Source organism: Gymnoscopelus braueri (assembly GCF_963280865.1).
Source record: "Gymnoscopelus braueri genome assembly, chromosome: 20".
In the NCBI taxonomy this organism is placed as follows: domain Eukaryota; kingdom Metazoa; phylum Chordata; class Actinopteri; order Myctophiformes; family Myctophidae; genus Gymnoscopelus; species Gymnoscopelus braueri.
In genome coordinates this window covers 27,047,565-27,064,300 of record NC_137622.1, presented here as the reverse complement: position 1 = coordinate 27,064,300, position 16,736 = coordinate 27,047,565, and the positions used below count along the sequence as shown (strand labels likewise).

Genomic DNA, 16,736 nt, shown 5'->3' with positions numbered 1-16,736 from the left:
CCTGCCCCATTCCACTGCTCTACTTTTATTAGTATTAGGTTGAATAAAAGAACATTGACTTCTTGCCTCACTCTGTGGTTTTGTGTGGTGTCTCCCCATTTATGGTCACTCTTTAGAACCGAAGCCTTTGGCTTATTGGATTGTTCACATTATTGTGTAACACATGCATGCACATGTGCCTATAGATGATGTTTATCGCTCAATATTTCAAAAATAAGGACAGTACAGTAGCAATGTCTAAAATCTAATTATTCCGTGAGTTCTTTACATCGTTATGACTACTGTGATAATTTTACTGATAAATCGAGGGAAGTGCAATGGAATATGACAGAATAGAAGTGTAGAAGTATAAAAGTAGGGTTGTACAAAAGTATTTATACAAAGCACTGGGTATATCTTTTATGGTCAGTGTTTGGTGATGAAATAGTGACATCCACTCTCTGGATCCATGTATCCTTGCTGATCCTATCAAATCCTTCCTGCTGTGCCTCCCCTAATCTGTCAAAGCTATCCAACTTGACTATTACAGCTTTTTCTGAAAAAAGTAAGGGGTGGAAAAAGGAGCTAAATGGCTCACCTGCCAGTCGGGTGGTAGGGAGTGGCTGAGCCACCCCGGAGGGAGGCCTCCATATCAGCAAGGCCTCCAAGGCCTGGGAGCTGGCTAGCTGCTGCTGTAGGCTGGCCAGGTGCAGCTCCTGCCTCGGTATGCCCAGGGAAAGCCCCAGGGTGCGTTGCAGGCCCCTCCAGTGATCCCCCAGAAACTCCTGGGGGGACATCCCGACGAGCCGCAGCGTCAGCCCGGAGTCCAGCGCCCTCTGCTCCGCCGCCCACACGTGCACTCTGACCGCCGTCCAGACGCCGAACTTCCCGTCGCTCACGCTGATGTTGAGAGAGTAAGAGCCCGCCTCCAGGGTTTCGTCGGCCCAGATCTTACCGTCCGCCGCGTCTACGGAGAACCGGCTGCGACCCTCGGGGGTTTCCGAGACCAGGCTGTAGACCAGGACGTCTTGGAGGTCCTGGTCGGAGGCGTGGAGCTTGCCGATGACGCGGTTGGCGAACAGCTCGCTGCTGGCGGATGTGGTGGTGGTGATGAAGACTTCCAAAGGCACCACGGAGGGAGGATACTTGCTCTGCTCGGTGACGTTTATGTTGACCACACAGATGGACGAGAGGGGTGGGTGCCCGCTGTCTGTCACCTATTACAATACATACAGTACATAATGATAATCATTATAATACCACTGTTTCAACAAACTATTTCACGGAAATTTGACAGTAGCCACACTGAAGAAGGGCACCTCGGCCAAAATGTCCATGTGGCAATTAAAGTAAACTTCTTAACACTATTGAGCGTGTTTTCCACTCTGAACGGGAGCGTGGCATTGCTCTGCTTACTTGTATTTTGAGCTGATGCTGCGGCTTCACTCTCTTCCTGAGCTGAGACGAGAGCGAGAGCAGGCCACCCTGGTCCACGTGGAAACGGCGGTCCTCGTTGCCACTGACGATGTGGAAGGAGAAGGGGGGCCCGTTCTGGGGGGTGTCCCTGTCACTCACCACTAGCTGCAGGACGCTGCTGCCTACTGACTCGCCCTCCTGGAAGACAGAGATGGGATCACATCATATTATCAGGAGATTATACCGTTGCTGTCGGGCAGAAACTTTGTATCTCCATATTTCTATTTCATATTTTTTTTCTCACAGAATGGTTCTCAAACCTTTTTACGTCAAGGACCCCCAAAATGTATTTGGCCGCGGACCCCCATCTCAAAGCATTTTGTTCCAGGGACCCCCAGAAGCAAAGATTTGAATTACAAATGTTTGCTTTAAAAAATATATATATACAAAGATTTGCAAAAATGTTCAAGATTTATATAAAAAAAAATAGCAGATCTATGCTTGTATATCTGCTATTTTTTAAAGCCAAAATATAAAATACGGTTAAAGTGGTTGAAATGATTGTGATGCTAATATTAACTAATTTTGCTGGGGACCTCCTGGTGCCCCCTCAAGGACCCCTGGGGGTCCCCGGACCCCACTTTGAGATCCAATGCCCTACTTCATCGTACATTTTAAACGTGAAAGTGGTTAAGTATGCCTGTGGGTTAAATAAATATTGAACCAATGACAAGTATTAGCAACAGCTTGTGACTAAATAATAACTGCATTGGATCCATTCCATTTCCTGAAAAGCATGCTTCTACCCATACTGATACCATACTGTACCACACATTACCACGATGACTGTCACAAAATGTGTATTGGAAAAAAATTCGATGTTGGGCATAGCAGCAGCACAGTTTAGAGGAGCTGGTCCGTGAATTAGATTATTGGATCGACGGGGAAAATTCAAAATGGACAAAGTTAATGGGAAACACGCGTAACCTCCAACTGCTCCAATGGAACTGCTCCATGGCCAAAGGTGACTACAGCTGCATTGGACAGTTTCCACTGGCCAATTAGTACAACCACACTGGTTGTACAGGGCAGCTCCAAAGGCATCTTTCTATTAACAAATTAAGCTAAAAAGAAAAAGGCCGGGAAGAAAAAGAAAAGAAAGCTCATTTAAATGCATTCCAATTTAGTATTTGAGCATCTTTGTCAGCTACTATCAATTAGAGTCTCGGGAGGGGGGGTTGTCATACATACACATGTCTTATTCTCACATCATTACCTCACACGCTGGATCAAAGACGCACATTAGTCCAGGACGTATAGATGTAAAATGATGGATTTCTATGCGAGGACATATTTGAAAAACATAATGCTAAAATCCTACAAATATAATAAATCACTTCAAGAAAATAGGCTATAGGCTAAATTAAACTTTTTTTTCTCTCAACAAGTGCCACTCAAAAATACATTATTTTCTCTGCAAAATGTTGCTCTACAATAATGTCATCTAATAAAGTAGTCAAGTATTTGAATATGCGTTTACAAAGTCATACAAAGGCATGTGATATTGACAGACAGTGGTTTTACAACCGATCCGTCTGCTTTTCTGCAAGCAGAGGCATCTTCCTGGTCTCAAACGGCAGAGAGGAGGGGGCTACTGGTAGCAGATGGGGCCCAGATCACTGGGGTCTGCATTTATCAACACACCACTGTCAGTGTTTGGCTCAGCAAATAGTCATTTCTACACTGGCTGGGACTGAGGGAGACGCACTTATTAGAGCTGGCACGCCACAGCAGGTAGAGAGAGAGAGAGAGGGAGGGAGGGAGAGAGAGAGAGAGAGAGAGTGAGGGGGAGGACGTGGACTGGCAGAAGGACATTTAATTGTTGGCGACTGACGGCTGATTAGTTAGAACAGCTTTCTAAAAGCTGTGCCAGATGCACGTGAAGGCATTAACACACTGCACGTGAAGTCATTAACACACACACACACACACACACACACACACACACACACACACACACACACACACACACACACACACACACACACACACACACACACACACACACACACACACACACACACACACACACACACACACACAGTTGCATCATGACTGTGAGATCTCTCTATCTCTCTCTAGTTCTCTCCAGTGTTCAACAGTCCGTCACCTGAAGAGGAAGTGGACAAAGGAGATAAAAGGATAAAAAGGCTGCCGTCCTGCTGCGCAGCCAGGATGCCTTCCATATGGACTTTACTTTAAAGTTTAGATGAGTTTGCTTTTAGTACTTTACTTTATTTCCTCAACTCACACTTCACTCCCCCACATCCCAAAACAAACTAGTAATGCTACTTCTTGGCCTCAATCACATAACCCATCTAACCCCTGCTCATTTTGCTAGGATTGGATGGCTTAGGGTTGAGGACAGAGTACAGCAACTTACAATGGGCCTGGTCTTCAAGATACACCACAACATTGGTATCCCCCTGTATTTGTCAAAATACTTCCAAAACGTTAATGAAGTCCACGATCATAACACCAGAGGCAGCTCCACGAATCATGTTCAACCCATATTTGGCTCAACAAAGGGAATGAACTCGTTCTCATGCTATTCAACAAAAATGTGGAATGCCCTACCAAAAGGAGTAAAGGAGTGTAAAACCCTACTCACTTTCAAAACTGCCCTAAAGATACACCTTCAGGAGGCTGCAATTCGAAAATGGCCCCCTGTCTAAGTCTTAACCTTTTGTCTGGACTTTACACTTTATTTTATTACCTTTAGTAAACATTCTCATAAATACTAGATTCTATGGCTTCTACTGGTTCTACCGAGTGAAGACCCGCCCTCACTGCCGTTCCAGCCAATAGCATTAGTTTCCGTTTGCTTTTCGGGACCAGAAGTTCCAAGATGGTGATTTGAATTAGCCGAAAAAGTGGCTTCAAAACGGGTCTGTAGAAACCAATGGGGCTCCCTTCGTCCATATTTTTTTACAGTCTATGCTCCATACACACGCTTTAAACCAGTGGTTCTCAAAGTGGTGCCCGGGGAGCCCCAGGGGTTCTTGAGAGGGTTCCACGGTGTCCCCAACAATATAGCATCAAAATCAGCTTAAAGGAGTAATTCATCCAAAAAACGACTTATTTTATATCACACACCCCATGAAGCCTTGAATTCATGGAGACTTTTTAGTTTTTGTCACATTCCTAAGCCAATAATTTGATGACCGGCCGGAGGTCATCAAATTCTTGGCTTAGGAATGTGATTATTGGCTTAGGAATGTGACATAAAAAGAATCTCTATGAATTCAAGGCTTCATGGGGTGTGAAATTGATAGAATATAAAAAAAATTTTGGGGTGAACTACTCCTTTAACCCTATATACATAGGCTACTTGAAAATAGTCGATCTAGAAGCTCACAACGCGCCGACGCGTTATGAAAATGTTGTGAATATTTTTGAAACATTTTAACAACACAAATTTTGTATGGGGGGGTCCCTGACACAAAATATTTTCAGATGGGGGCCAAATTCAGCGGTCCTTGACATGAGAACGTTTGAGAACCATGGGTTTTATTCCACTGATGCCCATCATTCCCATTATTTCATCATGGGTTGTTACGCTTAGTTTAATCCCTTTTTCACCTTGCAATTTTTGTTCTCTCTCATTTGCTACTAGTCCTGGAGCCAGCTGCGTAACAACAGCGAGACCCACAGCTGAATTAACTAGCACCCATGAGCCCTTTGATCTCCTCTGTTCAGAACCCCTGCATCCCAATTCTGCCCACGTCTCCATCTCATCTCGCCACACTTTAACCCATTTAGACCGGGAACGCATCTGTATGCCATTTTAAGATTTATTTTGGCAATGTTTAAAAAAAATCATGAACATTTTGTGCAAATCTTTGAATATATACATTTTTAAAGCGAACATTTTTTACTCACATCTTTGTTTCTGGGGGATTCTACAAATGTATTCTAAATCCTAACAGTTTAAAAAAAAAAAAAATGGTTGTTATAATCAGTGATATAACTTTTTCATATCAAGGACCCCCAAAATGATATGTATTTGGCCTGCGGACCCCCATCTGAAAACATTTTGTTCCAGGGACCCCCAGAAGCAAAGACTTGAGTTACAAATGTTTGCTGTAAAAATATATATATTCAATGATTTGCACAAATTTTCACGATTTTTCGAAAAAATAGCAGGTCGAGTGCCGCGCTATGAGCTTGTATATCTGTTAAATCTTAAAATGACACCGATGCGTTCTCGGTCTTAAAGGGTTAAATAATAACGAGGGGAGGGGCAGTCTCTTTGGGGTCAGCAACGTTTTCATTGTGTGTAAAGGTGTGTTAGAGTGGATGTGTGTGTGTGTGTGTGTGTGTGTGCACGCGTGTGTACGGGTCAGATAGAGATGTAGAGGAAGAGAGAGCAAGCGATGGAAATGGGTAGAGATGGAAGAAGAGATAGAAAGTTGAAAAGACAGTACAAGCCACACATAGCTAGAGAATTAGATACAGCAGGTATGAAGGTTATTGGGGTTGGAATCACCAGTCTAGCTTTGAAAGTCTTCTTAGGGAAATGACAAATCCCCTGTTGATTATGTTGGCTGTGAGGAGAAATATGACCTCTAGGGGCTGCTAGATTTCTCTTTTTCTATCACACTCTCAATGCCTGTCTATGCTGTATATCCCCGCACGCACACGCACGCACACACACACACACACACACACACACACACACACACACACACACACACACACACACACACACACACACACACACACACACACACACACACACACACACACACACACACACACACACACACACACACACACACACACACACACACAGTTTTATGACAATCTCATTGTCATAAAATTCCATCGACATTCAGATCAGAGCTGATGCTGGGTATCATAGTTCTCTTGCTCAATGCTCATGTTTTGAATTTGATTTAAATGCAGTGGTCTACATGGCTTTTCTGTCCTAAAATGCAAAATGTTCTCATAGAGGCCAACTGGGGGGAAAAAGTGCAATGGGACAATGATGCCTTCAGCTGTCTTCAGGGATCAGCCAGGGAAAGGGGTGGATTGAACTTCTAACCTGCATCCCTTTAATCAAGCCTACCTGCAGTAGCAGATTGTGGTTGACCTGTGAGAAGAGAGGCGGGTTGTCATTGATGTCTGCAACGGTGACCGTCACCAGGACAGCTGTCTGGAGCGGGGGGCTGCCCTCATCAGCTGCCTTCACCGTCAAGGAGTAATGGGGTATCTGGGAAATGGAGGAGAGGGGTTAGAGATCATTCATTATCTTCTTTGTTGTTTGTTTTATTTTATTTTTATTTTTTTGTAAAACCTTTTTAGCCTGTCTTTATTATTTTTGACATCTACCTCAAACTGTCATTATTGTTTTTCGTTTTGTAATTTTGCCAATGTACTGTACGCTGATGTGATAATTCGCTCAAGTTCCCTTATTTTGCTCAAGTTCCAAGCAGTGAAATCAAGTGCATTTTAAGCACCTCCTCCAAAATAATTAATGCCCTCTACCAAGTCCAATGGGCAACACACACTGACCTCTTCTCTATCCAGCGCTGTGCGGACAGTGATTTCTCCACTGCGATAGTCGATGGTGAACTGCTGCTCAGGGTCTCCGCTCACTATGGAGTAACGAAGCAAGTTGTTCACTGGACCATCAAGATCACTGGCTGGTACCTAGGGGAGAGGAGAGGAGAGGAGAGGAGAGGAGAGGAGAGGAGAGGAGAGGAGAGGAGAGGAGAGGAGAGGAGAGGAGAGGAGAGGAGAGGAGAGGAGAGGAGGATACTGCTTTTAGTGTGCTAGTATATTATATATATTATATGTCATACACATATTTCATACACAGGATGTACTGTAGTTATATTTATCATATCCTGGTGAGGGATGTGACAAGCAAGGTTTCTATATTCGATTCCACACACAGAAATGATGTGATAACAAAGTATTGGCGAGTGACTGGGAGAGCAGTCAGCCGTGATATTGGTACAGTATGTTATCTCCATGTGTTTCTGAGCTGACAGGTGACAAGTGACATGTTCACACAGATAACTGTGTGCACGTGTGTCTGCGTGTCGTGTGATGTGTGTGTATAATCTTTTTGTACCTGCCAAGTGTCAGAACCTTATGCTGTGTGTGTGTGTGTGTGTGTGTGTGTGTGTGTGTGTGTGTGTGTGTGTGTGTGTGTGTGTGTGTGTGTGTGTGTGTGTGTGTGTGTGTGTGTGTGTGCATACCTGTATAACGGGGCTCCCAGGGGTCAGCGCCTCGGATATGTCGATGCTGTAGTCTCCGCGGCCAAACACCGGCGCGTTGTCATTCACGTCCGTCACATTGATTACCACCATGGTAACATCGGTCAGCGTGGACTTCCCTCGGCTGCCCTCCACTGACAGGTAGTACTCCCTGCACAGCTCAAAGTCCAGCGCTGAGATCAGCATCAACCCACCTACACACACACAGGGCAGGACAATGGCCTTTAAAGCTTCACAGCGTTGCCGTCGGGAAAAATCTTCATCGATGTTTCAACTTTTTTTTATATTTTTTGGGTAAATCCCTTCATCATCGTACAAGAGTGACACTCTACAAGCTCACAACACGTCGAACCATAATGTGTTGAGATTTTGTAGATTGTAGGAAAAAAAAACAAAGAAAGAGTTTGTGACAAAATAATAACTGCATTGGATTCTTTGGAACACAGATCCTTTTTTTCCATTTCCTGAAAAGTAACGGTTTTGGACATACAAGGTTTCCACCCGACAGTGATCATATATTTGCACACACGCACACGCACACACACACACACACACACACACACAGTGTGATTTGTCTTATAATGCCTGATTCATACTTGGTTGCACACTGTGGCATGGTGCGATGAGTTATGAGCTTGTAGATCAGCATGTTTTATTACCATGTGCGCAATGATGTCATTCTTGTTCTCTCTCTCATCGTGCATTCATCCTTTCTTCCTCTTCCCTTTACCTCTCTGTCTTTCTGTCTATCCCTGCTGTTTTCTTAACTGTTCCTGAACTGAAGGGACATCCTTCCACAAAATATATTGTCGTTACATAGAGTATTTACGCGAGCCACTAAGGTAAGCACAAAGTAAACTGTTTACGCACGCACGCACGCACGCACGCACGCACGCACGCACGCACGCACGCACGCACGCACGCACGCACGCACGCACGCACGCACGCACGCACGCACGCACGCACGCGCGCACGCACGCGCGCACGCACACGCTCACACACACATGCACTAGACATGTTTCAAACTGCAGGGCATGACTATTGATCAATCGGTCTACCTGCCTGACAGTCATCCGCCTGTCAGTCTGTCTGTCTATAGATTGATTTATACTTGTTTGCGCGTGAGTGTTGCATGACAAAGACAGCTGATCTACAAACTCAGATCTCCGTCACGATGTGATGCATAATGAGCTTGTTTTTGTTGCACGACACCAACGCGCAACCAAGAATAAATGAAGTATAAATAGATTTTTGGAAATGTTGGGACTGTTCAGTAGGGTTCATTTTGGCTTGGCACAGATTGAGTGCCAGGGACAACTTTTTCCTCAGAGTTAAAATAACACTGAGGATGTGTCCCCAGTGGTCTGCGTGCGTCTGCTGACTGAGCTGGAACCAGCAGCGTGTGTAGTAGAAAGTCACACATCAGTACCGTATGCTCCTGGGCTGCCTGCCAGTCTAGGAGCCCATACACTTCATTAAGATAAGACGAGACACCATCCAACAATAATAACCCACCAAGCATTTTTATGCAAGCGGCACAGTCGGGTTTCAACAAGCACGATCTTGTGCGCTGGTTTACCAACAGATGTTTGTTTATTGATCAGCCAAGATCCAGTTCTTTGCACAGTCGGAGACTAAACCACACTTTGATATTTTATTACCTGGTGTTTATACTTACCGGGCAGACTACAAAAAGTAGCAGATCGACTTGCAGATCTGCTACTTTTTATACTTTTGTGTGACGCTGTAGGGTGATCAAGTAGGGCGTTCATTTACGAAAAAAACACAAAAAGTTAGAATATGGAGGTAAGAGGTTTCTGCCCAACAGCAACGATAGAGGTGTTGCTTATTACAGTTGACACACATACTGTGCCAAATGTCACAGATAATGCACTCAATCTGTGGCAAACCAAAATGAACCCTACTGAACAGTCCCAACATTTCCGAAAATCTTTTTATACATTTATTCTTGGTTGCACGTTGTGTCGTGCAACGAAAATAGCAGATCTACAAGCTCATTATGCATCACATCGTGACAGAGATCTGAGTTTGTAGATCAGCTATCTTTGTCATGCAACACTGGCGCGCAAACAAGTATAAATCAATCTATAGACTGACAGGCGGATGACTGTCAGGCAGGTAGACCGATCGATCAATAGTCATGCCCTGCAGTTTGAAACATGTCTAGTGCGTGTGCGACTGTGCGTGTGTGTTTGTTATTACAACACCAAAACTTTATGACGAAGACACCCAAGAATCTGAGATGTTATATTCAATCATTTTCCAGAGATCAAATGGCAGTAGTAGTAATTATACATCAAGATGATCATAGGAACTCAACACGACACATGAAAAATTACCCTACATTAAGCCTGGAGCCAGTAAAAGAGGAAGATTTACAAAGGCATAATAAAAACAACAATGTGTGCATATAAAGTGAACATTGTTTCAAAGCCATGCATCAGTCTTCACATTGTCTTATCTGTCTTTGTATTACACCAGACCAAGACAGGAAGAGAAATAGAGGGATGAAGAGACAGAGAGAGAGGGAGGGGGGAGACAGAAACAGTGGAGTGTTAAACAGACTGTCTGCAAAGATAAAACACTCTAAGACCCATGAGAGAGGTCCTCTTTATATCAGTGCATGCAACACACACACGCACTCGCACACGCACACGCACACACACACACACACACACACACACACACACACACACACACACACACACACAATAAACCGACATGCTTAAACTTGAGTAGCATAATAAAAAACTGGCATAAATTAAAAAGCTGGGCATGGAATTGGGAAGTTTGCCACAAATGCATCTCTCTCTCTCTGCACGTGTGTGTGTGTGTGTGTGTGTGTGTGTGTGTGTGTGTGTGTGCGTGCGCGTGTGTGTGTGCTTGTGACTGAACCACAAATGGATTTCTATCAGGACACTCCACATACAGTAGATTCTGACTTGGCACAGCATTCCTGAGAAGCGAGGTTGTTTGGCAAGAAATAAGGGAGAGAAAAGAGAAATTGGAAGTAATGAAACAAAACAAAAAATCACACAGTCATATTATACCAGCTTGTGGCAAGCTAAAACCCTTGAAAAGTCATGACTCTTGCATCTTCCTAAACATTACCAAAACATATATAACAACTATATAGCAACTATATAATGATCTAATCATTTAACTAGGCTATTGTATCAGACAGACCGCTGACAACGTCGTCAGATGGGGGAGGGGTGCTCTCGCTAAACTGTGTTGTTTGGGCCATTCATCAGTCAAATAAAACATATTTACATTATTGAACCAACTGATGCACATTTCCCTCTTTATGTAGGCCTAGCGCTGGCAGTTGTGATGACATAGCCTGAGAGGACGTTTAGGTGAACGTGTTGCGCTGACTGATACAGTCAGTCAGTGACGACGCTCTTATGCCCGTTCAGAGTATGGGAAGGCATTGCGGACTCCCCATTGGCTTAAAGGACAGCCAATGAGGAGAAAGTTCTGAGAAAGTGATGAAAAGGTCACTACTAATGCAGCGACTGAATATAGACCAGCTTGCGCTTCACACAAGCTGTTAAAAATGAATAAACATTGAATCATAAAAAAAATTAGCAGACAAAATTGGAACTGGAACACTATAAAATTTAAGCTGATAAATGGGTTCTCTCTCCTGATTGGATGAAATTGGTGACCCTCCTGAAAATGTATTTTCTGTTTACTAAAGAGCTGGAGTGATGGGGAGACAGCTGTTACCGAACCTCTATGGCAATGATTACTTAACATTTTTTTATTTAAAAAACGTACTTACTTTTACTTTTACGTCATACTATAATGGCAAATATGTTATTATGTTATATCTGATGCAGCTGTGTTTGAGCCTAAGGCTAAGTCGGCATTCACTCCTTTTGTTAAAAAAGTGCTTTTTTTAAAGGAGATCAAATATTTTGACACTTCTTTTGTGTGAATTCCTGGCTTTATGGCAACACCCTTCTTCCTGTATAAATGGGTGAACTCTGTAACATGTAGGAGGTCTTTGGATGGAATGGGCCGAGGAGAGAGGACAAGCTAGAATGAAGCCTTGCCAGGAGAAGATGATGTCTCTTTGCTGCATAATTTTTAATAAACATCTATTTGTATCCACCTTCTCATTAGTCTTGCGTAGCCAGACAACTATTCCACAATCTCCGAATACTATATATAGTCTGGAACTACACCTCCCGAAAGCCAAGAACGGAAGCTGTAATCTGTTCGTCATTTCCATACACAAAAATATTTTAGTATTTCCATTTCTGATAAGCAGCAAGCTATAAATGCTTCGATTATTTGTATTAATATTAGGACAAATTTGCGCGACTGTAAAGAAGAAACAGAAGCGGGGAGGAGGCGCTACATCCGCTTTATCCTATGATCATTTTCAGAGCTTCCGTGCTCCAGACTGCATGACGGAAGCGTTTGAAAATTGTGGGAAGTAACAGTCTAGCTCGCGAGACTACCTTCTCATGGACAGTTATGATTTTTCCACAACAATACTCACTCCCCTTGAGTATGAAATAAGAGTGAAATGGCCACTGTATGAATGCCGTCAATAGACAAGTTGGCACACGTAGTCGAACCCCCCACTACCACCCCCACACCCACCCGCGCTTAAGTCATTATCACCTCACAATGCTTTTAGCAAGATAAAAATGCCATTTAGAGGAAAATCTATCCTGGATGCAAAGCTGTGTCAATATGGGCTGTTTTACAAAAGTAACACCTGATACTCCCTCTGGCTGTCAGTGCTCGATGACTCTGTCTCACTAGAGGTGGCAGCGGTGGTGCTGTTGGTGGGATGTTAACGACAGAGAGCAAAATCATGTCATCTCAGCATGAACATTGATTGCAGAATTACAGGAGGTATGACAACCTTGCCAAAGGTGTTTGCCTTGTTTGAGAAACCTGTTAACTGTTTCAACTGTGAGAGACTACAGAGCTTGACATGGAATGATTGAAAAGAGCTCTCTCATGAATACATATCCGTTTGTCACCAAATGAGTACTGACTGAGCATACAAACAACTGTTCTGCTGCTAAAATTGCCCTCCTCGTCTTTTCCTTGTTTTTTTTTGTGATTGCGGCCTCTTGGTCTTTCAAACTGTCAGACTTCCAAATGTTTATTCCATACATAATGAAATAAAGTGGAGAATAGACTGCAGAGACTGACCAGTGAGAGAGATCCTTGTCTGGCACAGTCTAAAGGGCAGGCTGGGGGTTTCAATCCCCAACTCTGGAACTCTTTCTATCCCAAAATTGTGTCATAAAGAACACTGGACAGTAATGCAGGCTTTGCTTTCTTACACAGAGCCAAACAAAGCCGTTCAATGTGTATGCTTTATTGCTTTTACATGGCATGCCTGTTTTCTGATCAAAGGTATGATGTGTAACAACAGGATCAGCATCTGTCTAGTGGTATTCTGTTTAGATGACAGCTGCTGTTGTTTTGTTGTTAGATTCTATACATTCATAATACCCCTTTTTTGCCCCCAACAAAATAGATTGACGGCTTAACAGACTGCAGTCACAGAAGGTAGCCTGAAGCATTTCACTGAGTGGTAAAGCTGTGTGATCTAACCAACTGTCAAAATATTAATTCTAAAGTTATAAAACTCACTTCATAACAAAATGTTACTATCTCCCTTTCTCACTGGTTCACTCAGTTTGTTTCTCTTTCCCTCTCTGTCTCACACGCTCACAACAAGAAAGACAGAAACAGGAGGAAGAGAAAATTGAGAGAGACAGACAGAGACAGAGTAAAAAGAGCCCAAGACAGATAGTCAAGAAAAAGTGAGTGATACATTTGAGTGACACAGTCAAGAGAAAAAGCACTCACCTTGAGAGTCCAGCAGGAACCTCGCGCCTTCGTTCCCAGAGACTATCTTGTATGCGACGGGCTCCAAGCCGCCATCTCTGGTGAGGGCAGACATGCTCAGCACCTCCACCCCAACCGCAAGGGATTCTGGGACCTGGGCCGTGTGCTCCGAGCTCAGGAACACAGGCTGGTAGTCGTCCAGGGAGACCACGTTCACCGTCACCGTGGCAACAGAGTAGAGTTGGCGTGGCAGACCACGGTCGGTGGCCTTCAACTTGAGCTCAAAGGCGGGCGGGGTCTCGGAGGTGAGGGGTCGCTCCAGTCGGAGGATCCCTGAGAACTCGTCCAGTGAGAAGTAGCCCCCGTCTCCCGCCAGGAGACTGTACTTGACCTCTGAGTTTATACCTGGAGGCGCAGGAAGGAGTGGAGGAAAAGGGAGGTGGGAGGAGAAAGAAAATTAAAATCAGGGCTGTCAAACTCATTTCAGGGTGAGGGTCACACTAGGCCAAACGTGACTTGACGAGGGCCGGACCATTTGCACAGACGCGCCTCACGGTCACACACATTCACTTAAGGAGATAAAAAACCAAAAGGCTTATATGTTTATTAATAGAGGATACAAACCATTACCTATTTGTGTCATTCAGACACCTGACACATTCAAAGCCACATCTTGTCACCTGTTTGCTGTTTATGACAGAAGTGAAGCAACAGCAACACGACACACACCACAATTGTGTGTTAAACATCTGGATGTGTGTGTGTGTGTGTGTGTGTGTGTGTGTGTGTGTGTGTGTGTGTGTGTATTTGCTGGATGCTTCAGAGCTGCTGGGACATGTATTTCCATTAGTCTCAATTACTGTCAAATTTGGACACACACACACACACACACACACACACACACACACACACACACACACACACACACACACACACACACACACACACACACACACACACACACACACACACACACACACACACACACACACACACACACACACACACACACACACACACACACACACACACACACACACACAGTATGCATACATAAACAAGCACACGCCTAGTCCTAGGCAATCTCTTAAGATTACCTAAAGAATTGTATTGCCGATGGGTTCCCAGATTGTACTTTGGGCATCTCATTCCTCTTACTTTAATATACATGTTGTACATTGAAGATTTTGAGGATACCTGTACCATTGTTTGTCAGATGGATTTTTGGAAGTCCATGCTAAGGTTGACAATGAAAGTAAGGTAGCTTACAGGCCACCTGTAAGAGGCCACCTGTAAGATGCTTGCTGCGGAGGAGGTGCAGAGGGCTTGTTCCTGTAAAGAGGCCTCCTGCTGAGGTGCAGCGGGCATGCTCCTTCAACAGGCCTCCCATGGAGGTGCACAGTGGAGGGCTTGCTCCTGGAAGAGGCCTCCTGTTGAGGTGCAGAGGGCATGCTCCTGCACATTTCAAGGAGTGGCTCACCGCTGCTCCGCTCTGTCTTGTCCTGCTCAGTTATGACGCCTGCCTACCTAAGTGTGTGTGTGTCCATTTGTATGAAGGACTTTTCTTGCTTTTCTTGTGTGCGTGCGTGTGTGTGCGCGCGCGTGCGCGTGCGCGTGCGCGTGCGTGTGTGTGTGTGTCTGTCCAGGTCCATGAGCTTCTACAGCACTGTACTGTATATGAGGGATCATGTGCGTCTGTGTGCCTGTGCGTTAGAGGGTATAATGTACATGTGCCTACCTGTCTGTGAATGCACGTGTTTGTTCGTGTGTGTGTGTGCATACCGGTGTGTGAGTCTCGTCTATGAGGGTGCAAAACTGTCCTTTCAATCCCAGATCAAACACCACACCTAAACTATTGCCACACAGCTGTTTCACGTCAAATAGAGAAGAGGAAAGGGAGAGAAGAACATGAAAGGACTAAGGAGAGAGCTTAGAAATTAGTTTCACACAATTTTCAACATGCCGGGCAAACTGTCAGCGGAACTGACGGATTCATTCAAGAGAGTTGAGAGAATCTTTTGCATTTCAGCCCCTGTACAATCGGAGGTTAATGCTCTCAGAATAATTAATTAACTAATTATGCCACTACTGTCTCGTCAATGGCATGCAGGTAGAATGCACATCTAATGAGGTGCTTGCTATTGAAAATACACAAAGAAATAACCACACTCCTCATCGCTAGTGACTAATTTCACGCCTTGTCAAGGTTTAATGCTGAAACATTGTTGTGTGAATAAATGTAGCTCTAACTGTTGTGCGCAGCCATTTCTTTTTTTAAATAAAATATGTGGAATTCAATCCACTTCTCCAATTCCCAAAGGGAGTTGAAGACAGACGTGCAGACTCATACTGTAGATAGTATTTTATTAATTAGTTGTACTGCCAGCATGTCTTCATAATTATCTGTGTTGTTGAACATTGGCACAGCAGTGAACAGAATATCAAATAGCTTCTTAAATTATTCCTTTTCAAAGGAAATGGTTCAGAGGATGATGATGCACTCCAACTTTAGACAGCACTTTAAACATCGAGCTAGACAGTGAAGGGGAGAAGCGGGAGGAATGCACTCCAGGATCTGATCTAAGATCAGTTGAGGGTCACTGATGCCCAGCAGTGGTGGTATAATACCTGATTTATACTTGGCTGCACGCTGTGTATCGCGGACTGAGGCTGGCTCGTTGCGGACAGTACGTTACAAAATCCTGACCAAGACATGGTAAGTTAATTCAACTCTCAGGATTTAGCAGCATAACGTCATATTCAAGGCATAGAAAAGATTAAAGTATGTGTCAACACAGCTGTGGTATGGCTCTATGTGGGTGTGAGAGATCAGAGCTGCTCGGACAGGTCTCTCTATTAATCTTTATTATGTTGAAGATCAATCACACGTGCTACACACACACCCACAAGAACATTTCCATTATCTTTTTTTATTAAGAATCACCTACACCATACCCACTCATACAAACTGTGCGCGCGCACACACAAACACACACACCCCTACACACACACCCACACCCACACCCACACCCACACACACACCCACACACACACAGTGTTGACGTGATTAAAGAGACGAGGTAAGCAGAGTAGTCACAACAAGTTCTGAAATTCGAGAAAGCCACAAAAGAATTCTTGTGAACGTGTTTATTCAAAAGAAGTATTGCATGAGGGCCGTCTCATAAGGGGGCCCAATGTATCGCCTTT

General features: G+C 44.1%; 1 protein-coding gene across 3 annotated transcripts in view; it reads right to left on the bottom strand.

The window, feature by feature from the left end:
* fat2 (FAT atypical cadherin 2) overlaps positions 1 to 16,736 on the bottom strand; it is an 89,285-nt gene that overhangs the window by 23,748 nt on the left and 48,801 nt on the right. For all 3 annotated transcript variants that reach the window (XM_080416770.1, XM_080416772.1, XM_080416771.1), the window contains exons 16-21: positions 13,551 to 13,934; positions 7,665 to 7,876; positions 6,973 to 7,110; positions 6,527 to 6,670; positions 1,396 to 1,593; positions 578 to 1,196 (exon numbers count right to left, since the gene is read on the bottom strand). In XM_080416770.1, coding sequence (XP_080272896.1) covers positions 578 to 1,196; positions 1,396 to 1,593; positions 6,527 to 6,670; positions 6,973 to 7,110; positions 7,665 to 7,876; positions 13,551 to 13,934 — 1,695 coding nt within the window. The remainder of the gene's footprint in view (positions 1 to 577; positions 1,197 to 1,395; positions 1,594 to 6,526; positions 6,671 to 6,972; positions 7,111 to 7,664; positions 7,877 to 13,550; positions 13,935 to 16,736) is intronic.